The sequence below is a fragment of the Dipodomys spectabilis genome, unplaced genomic scaffold, assembly GCF_019054845.1.
Source record: "Dipodomys spectabilis isolate Male_0828 unplaced genomic scaffold, ASM1905484v1 ptg000262l, whole genome shotgun sequence".
In the NCBI taxonomy this organism is placed as follows: domain Eukaryota; kingdom Metazoa; phylum Chordata; class Mammalia; order Rodentia; family Heteromyidae; genus Dipodomys; species Dipodomys spectabilis.
In genome coordinates this window covers 2934133-2952529 of record NW_024870939.1, presented here as the reverse complement: position 1 = coordinate 2952529, position 18397 = coordinate 2934133, and the positions used below count along the sequence as shown (strand labels likewise).

The following is an 18397-nucleotide window of genomic DNA, read 5'->3' as shown; positions in this document are numbered from 1 at the left end:
CCTGGTGAGTGGCCAGCCATATACTGAGTTCATAATTGGGTTGAAAAAGAAATTGTCAAGTACTTTTCAGAAATTAACCTTTGCTTTTTATTTTTACAGAAGTCTTTCCTTTTGATTTTTGGGTCTAAAGAATAAAACAAACATAGAACAACCACCAACTAAAGGTGACTTCTCTTATACTGCTTTTAATGATACTCTGTTCTACACTTGATTTCACTCTGTGATGTCTGTGCATTAATTTTAAAATGTTTGGTCCTCTTCAACATTACATCTAAACTACCTCTCTCCCTCTCCCACTCTCTCTCCCTCTCCCTCCCCCCCTCTCTTTGAGAATGTTTCCATTCTGTTTATATCTTTGATTCTATCCTATTTTCTCTTCCCACATCTTTTAGCTTTTTTCTTTTCCTTTTTTTTAGGTCGGAGACTGCGACTCAAACTCAATACTTGATGCTTTTGTTCATTGGCTAGCACTCCACCAAATGAGCCATACTTTCAACCCCAAATCTTTACATTTTCTTTACCTCTTCAGTTCCTGTTGAACATTTTTCTTCTAGAATTATCTGCCTACTATTAACCCAGTCATCCATTCTCCCTCCTCCTTTCTTTTTGTACCTAGTTTAGACAGAAAATTGAAACATGAATATTATGCTTTGAACACAACTAAATTTGAAATACTACAATAGAAATATTAATGTAAGGAGGGAATGATGTGATCCAGTGTACTTCTCCATGTTTTCTTCTTGAATTCTGGGCTGGGCTGGAGTTGCTCTCTCATTTGTGCCCTCCCCTTTTATCCCCTTCATTGTAGTTATTGCTATTTTGGCGAATCCTGGATTTTGTTTTCTTGTAATCATGAATGTTTCTTCCTGCTGACTCCCAGAAGCAGAAGTCTCATTTCAGTGCCCCAATGCTTTGTTTAATGTCTTTGACTATTAGAAGTAAACACTAGAGAGAGACTAGAGTCATAGACTACAGGTTTTCCTTCTTCCAGATGTGGGCAAAAGAATTTCTACCTCTTGCTCCTTGGGCCATGCTGACATCTCATCCACTGGCTCTTTCATAAGCAAAATGCATTGAGGATGTTTTCTCTGTTCTTATGTATGAAAATCAGCGTGGTAGATACTCTGGTTTCCTCTCCTTCACAGTGGCCATTAAGGAACCTGGGGCCTCTTGTATTCTCTGCCATAGTTGGGTGCAACATCACAGAAACCATGGAACACAGCAAAAGTGAGGAGATGGAAAAGGGAGCTTCTTGTGTGTTATTTTGTTCTATGAGGAACAATTCAACACACTTTACTCCTCTCTTCTAACAGTTCAAATATTCAGCATTTTGAAACTTCTATGAATTTGCAGCCAGAAGTGAAAAAAACCCTTAATATTTAAGATATTTTATTTTGACTTGTTGTATCTTACATTTATGTCATTCATTAATATATTTGTAGGTAGAGCTTTCAAAGGGTCAGGTGTTCTTTTTGTTTATGTTTTGTTGGTAGTAGGGCTTGAACTCAGGGCCTGTATGTCAGTTTTGTGTACCCATCTTTGTCATGTTTTTTGGAATCTAATGTTGAAACATGTTGCTTTTTTGTGCCTCTAGTGGGGCTTGAATTCAGGCTTGGGAGCTGTTCCTTAGTTTTCTTGCTTAAAGCTGGTACTCTACTACTTGAGCCACAGCTCTATTTCCCTTTTTATTTTTTGGTGGTTAATTGTTGACAAGAGTCCCATAGACTTCCTTGCCAGGGCAGCTTCAAACTGCAATAATCAGAGCTGTACCTCCTGAGAAATGAGGATTATGGGCATGAGCCATCTGCATCCAGGAACTTGCTCTTTGGGGAAGTTGTTTTGGGGGTAGGGGGCTGGGAGGCCCTGGGGTGGGGGGATGGCGGCATACAACTGGGGCTTGAACTCAGGGCCTTGCCCTATTGTTGGGCTTTTTTTCTATTGGCGTTCTACCTCTTGAACCACAACTCCACTTTTTAAAAAAATTATTGTTTTAGAGGTGCTATATAGCTGGGTTATATTTACACACATCAGGTAATAAGTACATTTCCTTTCACACAGTGTCATCTGTTCCCTCTTTCTCTCCCATTCCCTCCCTCCCTCCCATCTCCAACCAGGAGTTGCATAGTTCACTTTCATCAATGTCCAGTGCATGCTATCACTGCACTTTTTCACCCTTTTCCCTTGGATTCTGTTCCCTCCCCCAATCCTTCTACAGATATGAACATGAGTACTTCATATATAAGGTAAAGAATATAAAGAATACAGAGTCATCAGAAAAAGTAAAAACAAATTAAGAAAAAAAGTTCTTTGTTTCTATACCTTTGGAGTTTGTTTCAGTATATATATTATTTCATATACATATGAAGAGGCGTTTGGGTATTGCACCCTTGTGATTCTCTCCTAAGACTATCCTCTTTTGGTATCACTGTATGTATCTAGAATCTTGTGTAATTTGTCATATCCCCAGGGAGAACATGTGCCATTTGTCTCTCTGAGCTTGTCTTACCTCACTTAACATGATTTGTTCTAGTTCCATCCATTTCCCTGCAAATGACATTCTTTTTAAATTTTTTACTATATATTTTTTATTGTAAAGATACCGTACAGAGGGGTTATAGTTACATGAGCAAGGTAATGAGTCCATTTCCTATTGAGAATTGTTACCCCCTCCTTTGTTTTTCCCCTACCATCCCTTTTTTCCCACCGCCCCAACTCCTCTCTCCCCCACCCAAAGTTGTAAAGTTCATTTTCAACATAGCATCTTGTGCATCTCGTTGTTACAATGGGTCATTCTGTATCCTTATTTCAGCATTTTGTTTTTTCCCTTCCCCTACCCAAATTAGAAAAATGTATAAAGAAGATGCAGGGTACCAGAATCAAATGCAGTGACAACAGGGGTCACACCACACAGGAAGAACATACAAAGAAACAAAAAAAAATCACATAGTACATTATAAAAAATATGGAATGCTTCACAAATTTATGTGTCATCCTTGTGCAGGGGCCGTGCTAATCTTCTCTGTATCGTTCCAATTTTAGTATATGTGCTGCTGAAGTGAGCACAATTTTATTTTTTCTAATGGCTGTATATAATTCTATTGTGCATAGATACCCCATTTTTTGGATCCACTTATCTATTGTGGGGATCTAAGTTGTTTCCATATCGTGGCTATTGTGAATAGGGTGACGATAAACATGGATATGCAGGTATCCTTATCATATTGTAGCTTGTGATGCTCCAGGTAGATGCCAAGGATTGGTATGGCTGGGTTGTAGGGAAGGTCTATGTTTAGTTTTTTGAAGAACCTCCAGACTACAGTTTCACTTTCAATTGGATGTTTTTCTCATGGTGATTATTTTGGAGCATTATGAACTAACTTGACCTAATGGATCTTGTTAAAAAACATGAAAGGAAAAAGAGTAATGGTGTTTTATTTTGGGAAATCTAATATATCACTGAATGGTACAATAGGATGTTGTACAATTTGAAATGAACTTAATGAATTATAACTCAAGAAATTTTTTAGTGTAATTTACTAATTTTCCAATGATGATGACTTTTCACCCTATGTCTTTCCCTACTCTCTTCTTTTCCTGTACTCCCCCAATCCCTGTTATCTGCTTTCCCTCCAGTTGGGCCAACCCAGCAGTTGGGCATTGGATCTTGCAGTTAGGAAGGAGAAACCTTATGCATGCCCTGGCTGGGAATGGATGCCTGAAGTTGATGTTCTTTCAGGTTCTTCAGTTACTGCCAATAGTTGGAAATGGCAACATGTACCAAGATTGTGGAAGAAGACATGGATCCTCTTTAGTATTTAGTCCCCCTTCAGATACTTGATCTTGTCCATCCATAAGCTTCAGATATTGTGCTCTGAAAGTCAGGTGGAGGCCCTGAAGCTTTGCCTGTAATGTGATCTAACCAACTTTTGAGGCTCACTAATCAAGTGAAGCAGTGCTATTGATCTTGTGTAGTTGGAAAGTTAATTGAAGTAGCACATCTTGTTGCCCTGCAAATGGATGTTGAATAAATGGTGACTTACGTTCAGACCATGTTCTGGGTTGACCTCGTGTGGGTAAAGTTCTCACGGCCCAGCCAAGTGAATGTCAAACTTTAATCAAATTTGGTTAATGCAGTAACCAGTTAACTGAACCTTTGCCTCTTCTGAGGTAGACTTTCCTATATTTTGTGTTTACCTTTCCCATTTCTAATCCTATATAACTAAAACCTCTTGGAATTGTGTACTGTATCTTACTTCCTAAAGTGTTCATGTGTATGTTTGTCTGTGTGTACACATATGTATATACACATATATACATATACACATGTATACACACATACTTGTATGTGCATATGTGTGTGCATGACAGTAAAAGGTCTTGAACTCAGGGTGCTCTCCCATAGCTTTTTTGTTAAAGGCTGGTGCTCTATACTTGAACCATAAGCTCTATTTCCAGTTAGGATTATAAGGTGAGCCACCAGTATCCTGATTCCAAAGTGTTGTATCTGATTGTTCACAAGATATAAGGCTATTCTCTATGAGAGATTGCTTTACATTTCTCAGGTCAAACTAGACCTATCTTCTGCACTTTTTTTTTGACATTGTCTAACCAAAACAACCCAAAGTTTAGCAATATCTCAAAACACAAATAGCGGCTTTATTAATGATTTATTAATCAATTCCATTACATTCCATTGTTCAGTTTTATTACATTTTTAATATATCAGAATAGTGAATTTCTTCTACAATTATCTATGTATCTAGATACATTTTTATATGTCCATATTATTGTCTAAGTCTATCTTCATGTAATTTAGAAAAACGTCTGGTACTGAAAGTGGTATGCAGAATCATAAGGGCTCTTACATTGCATAGCCATAGTATCGAGATATTTCCATATCTTTTTCCCTCTGAACAAAAAACTGCAATTTCCCCAAAGCAGTGTATTTGGCAGCATTCTCACGCTCTTGTTGGGCTCGCTTTTTCATGGCTTCACGCTCTGGCCTTTGCTCCTTGGTGATGGGACTTGATACTACTGGCCCAGGAATATAGGCTTTCTTCCATGGAATTGGTTGGCAGCTGAAATCTTGGAGTAGATACTGGTTTTGAGGCTTAGGCATTGACTGGAGCTTGTTCCCAGCAGTCGGCACAGGCTTGTGCTGAAGAGAGGTGGCAGATGATGTTTTGTAGGGTTTAGGCCTAGCAACAGCAGATTGAGACATACTAGGCTGGGGAACATTGGTCAATCCCTGTGTGGTTGTATTGGTTGCAATTGGCTGAGATGTTTTGGTGGAACCTATGAGACTTGTGTTGGCAGTAGCTGGTTGAGATAAGCTGACTGCGGTAGGTTGAGCTGTGTTAGAATGAGGTCGGGCAGGGTAAGGTACAGTGGGTCTCTGGGAGGCCAGCAACTGTGGCTTGTGAGAAACAGGTCGAGCTTGAGGCTTCTCGGGGGTTGGAAAAGGCAAAGGAACCAACTTGACCTTCCCAGGTGGAGGCAGCTCATCCTGGGTTGGTGATGGACACTGGCTTTCACTTCTATCCCTTTTCTTGACTGGAATGTTTTTAGAGCCTTTACCCTCCTGGGGAATATCCAGCCATGATTTCATAGCTGGGGAAAACTTGGTGTCTTGTGTGCTGATTACATTTTTTAAGGATCTGGAGGAAGACAATCCAGTTTTCTTATCATTCTTCTTCCCTAGTGCATGAAAAACCTGAACTGACTCCAACATATGCATACCTAGATTGCTTCGAGGCCTTTTGAAGTTCTCTTGGTTAAGCTCAGGGTGACTTCTGTTGTGTTTCATCTTGGGAATGCTTGTCTTCTCTTCTTTTTTGATTTTGTTCCCTGACTGCCTGGTCTCTTCACATTTGGAGTTGTTTTCCCTGATCCTTTTGGCCTTTTCCTGCCCATGGCGCTTAGTTTTGCTTACCCTGCTGGTTGCAGTTTTTGGAGGTTTGCTGGTAGAATGCTTGGCTGTGTTCACAGAAGCCTTGTCACTGGGTGGGATGGTGCACATAATCGCCTCTTCCTCCAGCAGACACTCTGGGTTTGGGTGCTGAGCTCCACTGACAACCTCGAAGGCTTCATGCTTGTTGTTTTGGGTTTGATCAGTGGCACTGTTGGTGATACTGGATTTTTCCTGCATCTGTGTCACATTGATGATTCCCTTGTCTTTGTCTTGTATTGTTGTGGAAACTTCTGATTGATCAATATCAGTGAATGAGTTGAGAATCTGGGGAAAGTAAATATCTTCCACCAGTGTTGTAATATCAGTAAGATCATTGCTACACTCAGTTTCCTTTTCAAGTGTGCCTTGGTCCTCAAGGCTCAGGCTACTCTTTTCAAAATTGTCATTTTCACAAGTAGGCTTCTCCTCTTGGCCCAAAGTATCAACAAAGGCCTGAAGCTCACTTATGTCAGGAATTTCTAAAGGAAGTAATGGTGAATCCTGGCTTTCTGTGGAGATCTGGAAGGCATCCAGATTCTTTGTTTGAGTTTCATCTAAATGGTTATTCTCTGTTTGTTCCTGGCTTGGTGCTGGAGGCAAGGCCAAGATATTAGGAGAGCTCTGGACTGGAGGTATTGCTGAGATGTCCCCAAGCTCAGGTAGGATGTTGCTCTCAATTATTTTATCATTTATGCTACAGAAGGATTTGGGTTTTTCTGGAATTTCTGGCAGACAGAATGTCTGACTTTGAGGATGCAGTCTTAGGGAAGTGTCCATTCCAAGGGAAATTTCCATCACTACAAAGAAATGAAGGAATAAATCAGTCCCCCGTTATTGAGGTGCTACGTCTACATACCAACAAAATGAAAGGGGAACCTGCCAACACTAGGCACAGCATTTCTAGTAGGTTGTCCTAAGAATCATGGACAGGACTATGAATTGGAAGATAGATGATGAACACTCTAGTTGTAATAATTAGATGCCATTGTTTATTATTTTGTTTTTATTTTATAGGAGTTTTGTAAGTGGAATAAAAGTGGAAGTGGCTTAAAAATATGAAAGGACTTGGACTTGGATTGTAGCTTAGTGGTAAAGCACTGCTTCTTACATTCTTGGCTCTTGGTTCAGACCCATGCACAACAAATAAGCAAGTTTATAAATCCTCATGTTCTCATAGAGGAATGAGGAAGGTCAATTTTTACCACTCTCCTGAGTATAACATGTCTCACCATGAGCTTGGAGTAAGAAAAAGGGAAGGTCTTGTGACTTTTGTGTGAGTTTCTTTGTGTGTGTATGTGTGTGTGTGTGTGTGTGTGTGTGCACCTGTAAGCACTAGTAACTAGTATTAGAGCTTGAACTCAGAGCCTTTTTGTTCTTGCTTGTTTTTTTTTTGTTGTTGTGTTTTTTTTGCTTATGGCTGGCCCACTACCACTTCAGCTAGACTTTCTACATTCAAACATCATTTGTGTTGGCTTTGAACCTCAATCCTTAGATCATAGCCTCATGAGTATCTAGGCTATAGGCATGAGCCACTGGTGCCCAAAGAAGAGTTTTTGCTCATGAAATACATAGCAGGACATATTCTAAGCCTGTTTTGTTTTTAAGATAAGATCTCTGAATACAAGAAATTAGGAAAAATTTAACCATTATTACCACAAGAAATTTAATGTATTTACCAAAGAAAACAAAGAACCAGACTGCAGCAGTGGATTACTTATAATGTAATGGATTTTGAGGAAAGTGATAAAAAGCAAGGCCTGAGTATGTTTTGTGGGTTATCTAAGTGCAGTGCAGATGATGGTCACACTATTCCATATTTCCTTCCTTCCTTCGTTGCCTTCCTTCCTTCCTTCGTTGCCTTCCTTCCTTCCTTCCTTCCTTCCTTCATTTATGGCAGTACTGAGGTTTAAACTCAGGTCAGTGCTCTACCATTTGAGCCATGTCCTCAGCCCTGTCTGCCCTATGTAGAGTCAAAAACTGGAGAGACCTGAGAGAGGGTGGTGGTTAAGGCTCAGGACTTAAGACTTTGCCGCTCTGTGAGGTCATCACAACTCAGCTACAGAAGTGACCCTCATTTGAAGGCTAATCCAGTTGATTTTTGCTGTCTATACTTACCTTGATAATTTGCTTCTGTGACGGGCTGAGCAGACACAGAGTAGTAGATTCCAGAGGTGGAGGCTGGTGGTAGGACATTTGTGGGCTGAACCTCTTTGAGCACCATCACTATTTCTGGCTGGGGGGCAGAGGCCCTACTCTCTGTGTATGACATCGAGCCATATGACTGCAGATAGGGACCAAGTTCTCCAGATAATAGAGGCCCCAGTGTGTTTTGATCATAGAAATAGGCCTGGTTTCCTTCTTGGTAGGGAAGGGGCAGGCTATGTCCTTGATTTGGAATCTGAGATGGTGTTGCCTGAACAAGGCTGGTAGACAGTGATGGATAGAGAGGGACTATGGCATTGGCATCTGCAGTTTTAGCATACTGGGATGTCATTGTCATTGAAGACACTGCTGTGCCCTGGTCAATGAGAGTCATAGTGAAGTCTCCAAGTTCAGAGGACTTCTTCTCATTGTTTCCTGTGGTATCCTGTTCAAAAACACTGGGACAGGAGGAAGCTGAAGTGGACATGTAGCTCTGGCCAGTAACCCCTGACAACATTGTGCTAGAATGTTGGTAAAGGTAGGCACTACCCGTGAGTGGCTGAAAAGAGGTGCCAGCAGTTGATGGCGCTAGCCATGCTGAAGTGACAGCTGGGGCCGAAATTCTTGAGAAGTTGCGGACACTTCCTGTTATAGAAGTGGCATCGCTTACCACAGGAAGAGAGAGCTGCAGCGAGTTTGCAGCCCCAAGTAAAGATGGATTATAGAAATTATCTGTAAGAAGCAAGAGGGTGGTGGAAAAAATGGGTGAGATTGATAAACTCTCACTGTATTTGAGAAACAGTATATTAGAATGTGGCTATGAGCAGGACCCTCTGATACCATAACCACTGGCATATCAACAAACAATTTAGAAGGATTATAAGTGCTGGAACCATTTGGTATTCTTCTGATGAACTTTCCCAAACTGGGCAACTGCGGATGCTAAGTTGTGTGGTTCCTATGCTGTTGCCTGGGCTAGAAGCAGGCTGCTCCTCATACTAAGTCATAACTATGTCTTAGCATGGAAACATTTTAGAACTAGGATATCCTTGTAACATCTCCATTACAGAAGTGAGGAAACTGAGTGTCAGAGTCAATCTGACTGGTTCAAGTACTTCCATTGTGTTAATATCAGCCTACAGAGCCTGACTTCCTTGCTAGAACTCTGTGCTGTGAACAAACACCAGAAACTGGGAAACAGAAACTTTTCTGTAGGCCAATTTATGTTGCTCATTCAAAAACAGTGCTATTATTTTTGTCTTTGCTGTCTCACCTTGTGCAGGTCATGTGCCATTTTGTAGAGTTCACGTAAAACACAGAGCAGGGTATTTTTTTTTTTTTTTACCTTCTTCTGGACTGACTTCTAATCTGGAGTCACAAAGACCTCTTGAGTGTTTGTCAAGAAATCTTTTTGGAAGGAAAATGCTAATCTCCCTGAGCTTCTGATTGCTCATCAATAATTATAATAATAATTTGTAATCAATCTTTTATGAATAAAAGTGTCAGATTGTATATGATATGTGAGAAGATAACAAATTAGATAAAAGTAAAAATATATAGAAATAAAAAATAAAGATATTAATTAGATTCATATTAGGCATGAAATAATAGCAGATTTAGTAAGAAATGAAATTCTGTATTGATACATGCAATATTATGGAAGTAAACATTATCATTTTCTTTTATTTTTTTGGGTCCAGTCGTGGGGCCTGAACTCTGGGCCTGGGCTCTGTCCCTCAGCTCTTCAGTTCAAGGCTAGCGCTCTACCACTTGAGCCACAGCGCCACTTCTGGCTTTTTTTTTTCTTTTTGCTTATGTGGTGCTGAGGAATCGAACCCAGGGCCTCAGGCAGACAAGGCGAGCGCTCTAACACTGAGCCACCTTCCCAGCCCCATCATTTTTATTTTGTAAATAATATGTCAAAAAACAGAATCCAAGTAGAAGGTGATTATGAGCTTTAAAAGTTTTGAGACAAGTTCCCGAAAGTTGTCCAGGCTGGCATCAAACTTGTAATGTTCCTACCTTAGGCTCCTGAGATGTTGGAATTATAGGCATGTACAACATTATTAGTCTTGTTTTTCAATGAATTTCTACTCAGTTCATAGAGAAAGGAAAACGTTATCAGTAGAAAGTATATAAAGAGAAACAAAATAAAGTGAATGTGAACAGTTAATGGGCCACAACTTATGTAGACCAATATTTCAATGAAAATGAGTAATCCTAGCACATGGGATGCTGAAGTTGGAGGATCACTTGAGTTCAGATGTTTTTAGCCAGCTTGTGCAACAGTATAAAAACAAAATTCTAAATCAGCCAAATGATTTTTCAAAGGGTCTAGTGAACAGCAGAGCAATAAAAATAAGAATCTCCTTATTGTACTAATGCATATTTCTCTGAATATTGCACATCAAGTTATATATATATATATATATATATATATATATATATACATAAATTACATTATTTAGGTATACCAACTATTATAGCCATAAGCAAAATGACTTTAAAAAGATTGTAAGGGGCTGGGAAGGTAGCTCAGTGGTAGAGCGCTTGCCTTGCATGCATGAGGTCCTGAGTTCAATTTGTCAGCACCACATAAGCAGAAGAAAAAAAAAAAGCTGGAAGTGGTGCTGCTGTGGTTCAAGTGGTAGAGCTGAAGAGCTGAGGGACAGAGCCCAGGCCCAGAGTTCAGGTCCCACGACCGTACCCTCCCTCCCCCAAAAAAAGATTGTAAAAATTTTCCTATTTATCCTCAGAAAGTAGCTTATAATCATCTTCAACATAGGAAAATACCACCCACAAAGTCTGAAAAACAATCACCATTAGACTAAAAACAGCTTTATAATTAAAAACAACTTTATAATACAAGTTTATTAAAAACAACTTTATAATAATAACAAACAATTATTACTACCTGCGCTAGGGATTGAACAAGGGCCATGTATATAGTAAGCACAAACTCTGACACAGAGCTATGTTCCAGCGCCAAACAATTTTTTTTAAATATAGAAAACCCTAACAGACTCCAAAGAGTTTTAGATAAATGTGGAAATAGAGATGTGCAGATTAACTTTTCCTTCTTATTCTTTTTTTCCCTCATAATAATAATAAAAAATAGCAAATCATAATAATGAAATTAAAAAGGAAGGACCCTCTTCCTCTAATCACTGTTTTTTTTCTTTTTTTTTTTTATTGTAAAGATACTATACAGAGGGTTACAGTTACATGAGTAAGGTAATGAGTACACTTCGTATTGAGCATCGTTACCCCCTCCATTGTTTTCCCCCTATTATCCCTTCCCTCCCTACCTTCCCCGAGGTTCTTTTTTTTTTTTTTGATTGTGATTAAGTGATTACATAATTTCCCGAATTTCACAGTTCCTTTTTATTCTTAAAATGCTCTTTCTTGTTGATTTTTGGGTCAAAAAAACTTAGTAACTTTCAGTAAATATTGGTTTAGCCAGAAATTTATTGTAAAGATAAAAAAGTAACTCTTATTTTAAAACTACTTGTGATGAAAAGCAGGATACTTCATTAAAAATCTATATATTTAATAAATCAGAATGAAATAGAACTTTGAAAATGCTCTTATATAGTTCTATGCATAACCCTTTCCCTTAGTATCTCTGTCAGCAAAATCATATCTAAAATATATGACTACAACGTTTATATTCAAAACTGTTATGACTGGGCTGGGAAGGTAGCTCAGTGGTAGAGTGCTTGCCTTGCATGCATGAGGCCCTGGGTTCGATTCCTTAGCACCACATGAGTAGAAAAAGCCAGAAGTGGTGCTGTGGCTCAAGTGGTAGAGTGCTAGCCTTGAGCTGAAGAGCTGATGGGTAGTGCCTAGGCCCAGAGTTCAGGCCCCACAACCAACAAAAACAAAAACAAAAAACCCCCCCAAAACTGTTATGACTGGGCTCAGTGGCTCACCATTGTAATCCAAGCTACTTGGGAAGTAGAGAGCAGGATTGTGATTTGAGGCCATCCCAGACAAACTGCTAGTGTTACCTCATCTCCACAAACTAAAGCCACTTTAGTGGTCATGCGTATGGGCCAATTCAAGGGAGGCACAGATAAGAGGATAACAGAGGGATGTCCTGAGCAAAATCTGAGGACTAGCCTGCATTTGTGCCATGTCCTGAGTTCAAATCCCAGTACTGCCTAAAAAAGGCTGTTTAGCATTATCTGTATTCAGAGTCAATAAACTACAACCAACTAAAGTTGACTTATCTGAAACTGCTTTTAATGATACACTGTTGTACCCTTAGTTTTCTTTCTAGTCCAGTAATCTAAGCTTTTGCTAACACAATTCTGCCTTCCTCTGAGTAAATAACACTCTATCTTTCTGTGTGTTGATTTAACAATCTTTGATTCTCTTCAACATTCTGTTCTAAACCACCTTTCTTTTATTGAGATTATCTTCATGCTGCATCTCCTTGAGTTTTTTCTGTTTTGTCCTCTCTCATTTTATTGTTTCTTCCCCTCTCTGACCTATGCTTACTATAAACAATCTCAAACTTCCCCCTAGAATGTCTGTTAGCCCTGTCATCCCTCCTTTCTATTTCTTTCTTATCTAGTTTAGACAGAAAACTAAAAAGCACATACATATTACTTTTATAACATTACTATATTTGAAATACTGAGGTGGAAATACTTAGTGGAATGAGACTATGATGGCATGTAGTTTTCTACACCATCTATGTTTTGTTCTCAGTTAATGTGGTTAAAATAGACACTCTGAAGAAGTTTTGGTGGCTTCATTCTCTGAACACACATACCCTTTAAGACTCAGTATTAGAAAAGGAATGGAACAGAGGATGGACAGTCCATTATCCTCATGTAGTAGATGAAGCAGCAGATTTTGTCAGAGTTTTAGCCATCTGGTTAAGTCACATATCTAGTAAATATCTCAGCCAAAATGGAATGTTGGTCTCCAGATTTCTAGTTCAATACTTCCTCTAATTATTTGAGGATTTTTTTGATCCTACTACAAAAGGTAAGAGGTAGAGTTATGTAACAGAAAATCTTAAAAAGTTTTCTTCTTACCTGATGTGGTGAGAGAAGAGGTAACATCAATTGGAGATACAATGGATGAGGAGATGACACTGGATGATGTGTGGGTAGCTGAAGCTAAGGAGCGCATATGACCAGTAAGAAGCTCAGTGGATGCTGTCCACTGGCCACTGGTCACTTGCGATGATCCAAGTTTATTTACAGACAACTCCATTGGAACATCAAGATTCTACTAGTTGATGATAAGTTTGGTGGGTAATGATGTCATAAAGTAAGGCAGTTTACAGGTATGAAGCAGCCAATTGCAAGATCAGATTCTGAACCAGCAAACGGGATTGGGTAGAGACAGGCTCCTAAATGCTTGAAGTCTACGGGACTGAGATCCTGCAAGACAGACATGATTATCCGCTTTCTTCTAGGCTCTTTATGTTGGGGACATCATCTCAATATTGCTTACCAATGTTCATTAATAAAGTTATAATTTCCCATTATATTTCATATCATAAAAGTATATTATAATTATAAATTGCATATAGAGTTAATGTTCTTGGGGAAAAAAGAGCTATTGAGTTTGAACAATAGATGTTCTGAAATCATTTTAGTTGACCTAATTAGGAAACTTAGTAGAACCTTCAAATGTCAAAAGAAGACTAACAAGAACTCTTGCTTACTTGGTTGAAGAGTAGGATGATGTTAGTTGAGAGCACCTTATAGGGAACTGTCATACAGGTCACTTCTCTTTTAGCTCCTTCTCCCTGAATCCTATCTGCCTTGCACTTGGTTCATCTGGGGCATGTTGCACTTGCATCTCTCTTCTGGCCATCGCCTTCTTCTTCCTTCCTCTCCTCCTCCTCCTCCTTCTTCTTCTCCCCTTCCTTCCTTCCTTCCTTCCTTCCTTCCTTCCTTCCTTCCTTCCTTCCTTCCTTCCTTCCTTCCTTCCTTCCTTCCTTCCTTCCTTCCTTCCTTCCTTCTTTTCCTTCCTTTCCTTCTTCCCAGTTCTGGGACTTGAACTCAGAGCCTGGGCTCTGTCCCTAAGCTTCTTTGTGCTCTAGGCTAGCACTCTGTCATTTGAGCCACAGCACCACTTCTGGCTTTTTCTGAGTAGTTTATTGGAGATAAGAGGCTCACAGACTTCCTTGCCTGGGTTGGTTTAGAACCATGATCCTCAGATTTTCAGGCTCCTGAGTAGCTAGGATTACATGTTTGAGCCCCCAGTGCCTGGTTTTGGTCTTCTTTTCTGTCTCTTCATTGTAGGAATTGTTTAAGAAACTGAAATTTTTGCAGTCTTATACTCATGGATGTTTCTTTCTGACAACGTTCACAATCAGAGGTCTTCTTTTCAGTGCTCTGATGCTTTGAAAAATAGTCCTGGCTCATTAGAAGCAAATACCAGAAAGGTGGAAGAACCAATGGAATGCAGACTTTTCTTCTTCTTGACTTTGGGCACCATTATTTTGCTCATGCCTTGCTACCTCTGACTCCTTGGGCCATGCAGATGATCATTGTCTGTTTTTTTTTCATATGCCAGATCATCGAGGATATTTTCTCTCTTCTTCTGTAAGTGATAAGTAGCTTCCTTCCCCTTAGAAACAGCCATGGGATTGTATTCTTTGACTGCTGTGCCTGGGTGCAAGGTCTTGCAAAATGGAGTGCAACATAGAGAAAAACACTGCTAGAGCCCAGGGAAACTGAGGAGACCAGAGGAAGAGATTCATGTAGAGTTCCTATGTTGGTGTTTTTAAAGAGGTAAGTCAATGTAATTTAGCTTTATTTTCTACTAACAGACCAAATAATTCAGCATTTTTAGTCCAGAAAAGTCTATGAATTCTGCATACTGAAGGAGGAAAATTAAACCTAAATATTTAAGATTTTTTAGTTTGTTTTATGTCACATCTCACATTTATGCCATCCATTATTATGTTTGTAGACTACAGATTGCTTTCAAAGGTTCTGGCTTTTTTTAAACTGCAGAACTTTTTTATTATTATAATTATAAAGGTGATCATATACAGAGAGGTCAAAGTTACATAAGTCAATTAAAAAAGTATATTTCTTTCTGGACAGTATCGCCCCTTCCCTCACTCCCAGTTTTTCCTTCATGTCTCCATCCACAAGTTGTAAAGTTCATTTCCAATTTCGTGTCTAGTGAGTGCCACTGCTGAATTTGTTTACCTGTTGTCCCTCTATTTCTATGTAAAGGTTCTCTTCTATAGATTCATTTTTCTTTGTCATAATTTTATGGAATCCTAATCTGTTGGATATTGCTTTTCTTTGTTTTGTTTTGTCTCCCTGTCTGTAGTGAGGCTTGACCTCAGGGTTTGGGTGCTGTTCCTTGATTTTTCTCAAATAAAGTTGTCTGTTTACTATTTGATCCACAGCTCCATTTCCCACTATTTCTTGGTAGTTAATAAGAAAGAAAAGTCTCATAGACTTTCTTGACAGGCTGGCTTTGAATCCCACTACTCAGATATCAGCTTCCAGATTAGGGTAATGAATCACTGGCCCCTATGAAACTTTTTTTTTGGTGGGGGGGGCTAGGATGGATACTAGGCCTTGAACTCAGGGCCTCACACTTTTGGTTGGCCTTTTTCTGCTGAATGCTAGCATTCTACCACTTGAACCACAATTCCACTTCCAATTGCACATTTTTCTCATAGTGACTATTTCTTTTGAACCACCATGAATTAACTTGACCTGATGGTTTTGTTGAGAACATTAAAGAAAGGAATAAGAAAGGCATCATGGTAACTTATGCTATGCACTCAAGCATGAGGAACAAATGTTTACAGCCATCCCAGGTGCACATGGATTGCCTTTGTTTTCCATCCTCTGGTCAGTGCTTCTCATCTGACTTCTCAGTTCTAAGTTCTCTTGGTGTGATAAAGTGAGTGAAGCTGAATTGCTAGTGATTTATATGAGCACTGAATTGCCTAGAGGGAGGAAATCTATGGACAAAATCATTTTCCTTTGAGGTCAACTTTTAGGGACACTTAGATCTTTCTGGCTGAGTACTGTTTTACTGCTGGTAGAATCACTCATCAAACACAATCTAAGAGCCTGCCAGAAGATAAGAAGTTAAGTATGCCCTTTGAAGATAAATCTCCCATCTCTTCCAATATTGCTTCCAATTATTTTGAGATATGAATTCTTTGAGTGATTCCTGTGCAGTGAAGCTGTTTGGAGAGAAATTGTGGAGGATGTGACAATATAGATATGTAGATTGAAATATATAAAGTTTTCAAGATTTTGTTTGCTTTTTAACTCAATTTCATACTTTAGGTAGATTACTTCCATAATACTGGCATGTAATTCAAGGCTAATGACATCTACTGAATCTCTGCAAGCCAAACCAATCTCTATTTCATCTATGTAAATCAAGGAAACCTGTAACTATTACATAAAGGAGTATAAGACTAGCACAAGATAAACTGGTCAGCTATCTCTTGTTCTGACAAACAGTAGAGACATTTTACATAAAGAAAATATCTATTCTTTGTTTATCAGGTACTGCGGCTTGAACTAAGGTCCTCTTACTCTCACTTAAGCTTTTTGCTCAAGGCTGGAGCTATACAGCTTTTCTGCTGATTAATTGGAAATAAGAGTCTCATGGATTTGTTTGCCCAGGCTGGCTTCAAACAGTAGTCCTCAGATCTCAGCCTCCTTAGTAGGTAGGATTACAGGTATGAGCTACCAGCCTGGGATAGAAAAGATTTATTTTGGCTGAGAGTACTGGAGATTTCAATCCATGTTCATTTGGTGCTATTTGGTGCCCATGATAATGGAACACATCATGGTACAGAATGTGTGTGGGAGCAAGCTGCTTACCTCATAGCCTGAACAAAGAAGAAATTAAGAGAGGAAAGAGCAGGGCCTAGGTTCTGTCATTTTAACAAGGGCATACAGCCAATGACTAGAAGGCCTACCCCCAGGCTCTACCTCCTAAAGTCCCACCAACTCCTAATTTCACCATGCTAGAAATAAGCCTTTGACTTATGAATATTCCAAACCCAAATATAGCATGTGATAAGGTTACTTTTTAAATAGTGTATACTATTACAATTAAAAAATTGAGGTAATGTTCAGTTAGATTTAGGCAGATGCAATTTAGCTTGACTTGGTTGCCAGAGTTTTTTGTTTTGTTTGCCAGCCCTGGGGCTTGCAATCAGGGTTTGGGTTCTATTGTTGAACTTTTCTACTTAAGGCTAGGGCTCTACTACTTGAATCTCAGCTCTACTCAGGGGTTAATTGTAGATAAGAGGCTCAAGGATTTTGCCTGCCAGTGTTGGCTTTAGTTATCAGATGTCAGCCTAAGTAAAATAATTACAAATATGAGCCACCAGCACCTAGCACTAAATTATTTTATAATTTAACATGAAACATTGAATATACCTATTTGTAGGTTGTCAAGTTGTTAACATCTTTCTTTTTCATACTGACCTTTGAATTTTTATTTATTTGTTTGTTTGTTTATTGGGTGTGTGCCAGCCCTGAGGCTAGAACTGAGGGCTAGGCTCTGTCCTTGAGCTTGGTTGCTCATGGATAGTGCTCTACTACTTGAACCACAGCATTATTTCCAGCTTTTTGGTGAGTTGGAGAAAAGTGCTAGAGACTTTCCTGCCTGGGCTGGCTTCAAACTGCTATTTTCTGATCTCAGCCTCCTGAGTATAGGATTACAAGGGTAAGCTACCAGGTCCTGGCCTGACCTTTTTAAATTAGGGGAAAAATTTTCAGAATTGAAAATGTTTGTTGATTTAAGATTGGTTGGAATATGACTTTCCTGAAAATATTAAAGCTAGTGTTCTTTTTGCCCCTTCATTTATTCATTTCTTTAATAACTCTAACTTTTTCTAACAGTTTATCCAGTTGTAAAACCATTGTAAAGATTACTAGCTGTGAGTATGAGATACATTCAAAATGATAAACTAGCCAGGTGCTGGTGGCTCAATCCTGTAACCCAGCTCTTCAAGAGGCATAATTTCTGAGAATCATGGTTTGAAACCAGCCCAGGAGGAAAGTCCATGACAGTCTTATCTCCAAATTAATTAAGCAGCAAAAAGGCAGAAGTAAATTTGTGGCTCAAACTGTTGGGTACTAGCCATGAGTGAAAAAGCAAAGGGGGAGAGCACCCAGGCCCTGAGTTCAGTCCAACTACTGGCACACACACACACACACACACACACACACACACACACACACACACACAACAGTATGAAGAGTAAGGACGGTTTCTTTCTGGGAATGAACTATTATGGCTCTGACGTGTACTATGGATTTAATAGAGTATATGTCA

At 39.2% G+C, this 18397-nt stretch overlaps 1 protein-coding gene and 1 non-coding gene across 2 annotated transcripts; both read right to left on the bottom strand.

The window, feature by feature from the left end:
• Positions 1 to 2956: 2956 nt before the first annotated feature.
• On the bottom strand, positions 2957 to 3063 carry LOC122125238. Its single transcript, XR_006150740.1, has one exon. It is a non-coding gene; the product is annotated as a U6 spliceosomal RNA (small nuclear RNA).
• A 1798-nt stretch (positions 3064 to 4861) lies between these two features.
• LOC122125130 (uncharacterized protein C2orf78-like) lies at positions 4862 to 13237 on the bottom strand. The gene is made up of 3 exons (XM_042699689.1): positions 13141 to 13237; positions 8066 to 8824; positions 4862 to 6747 (listed from the first exon to the last, which is right to left on the bottom strand). Exons 1-3 carry the CDS (start codon positions 13235 to 13237, stop codon positions 4862 to 4864), a joined length of 2742 nt encoding a protein of 913 aa, XP_042555623.1.
• Between the last annotated feature and the right edge of the window lie 5160 nt (positions 13238 to 18397).

What these genes read in the sequence shown, in the direction of transcription:
- LOC122125130 (XM_042699689.1), bottom strand. Translation starts at nt 13,237, where the DNA reads ATGCGCTCCTTAGCTTCAGCTACCCACACATCATCCAGTGTCATCTCC. An exon ending in CTCTTCTCTCACCACATCAG is followed by an intron (nt 8,825 to 13,140) that starts GTAAGAAGAAAA and finishes TGCTTCTTACAG; the next exon opens with ATAATTTCTATAATCCATCT. An exon ending in CACAGAAGCAAATTATCAAG is followed by an intron (nt 6,748 to 8,065) that starts GTAAGTATAGAC and finishes ATTTCTTTGTAG; the next exon opens with TGATGGAAATTTCCCTTGGA.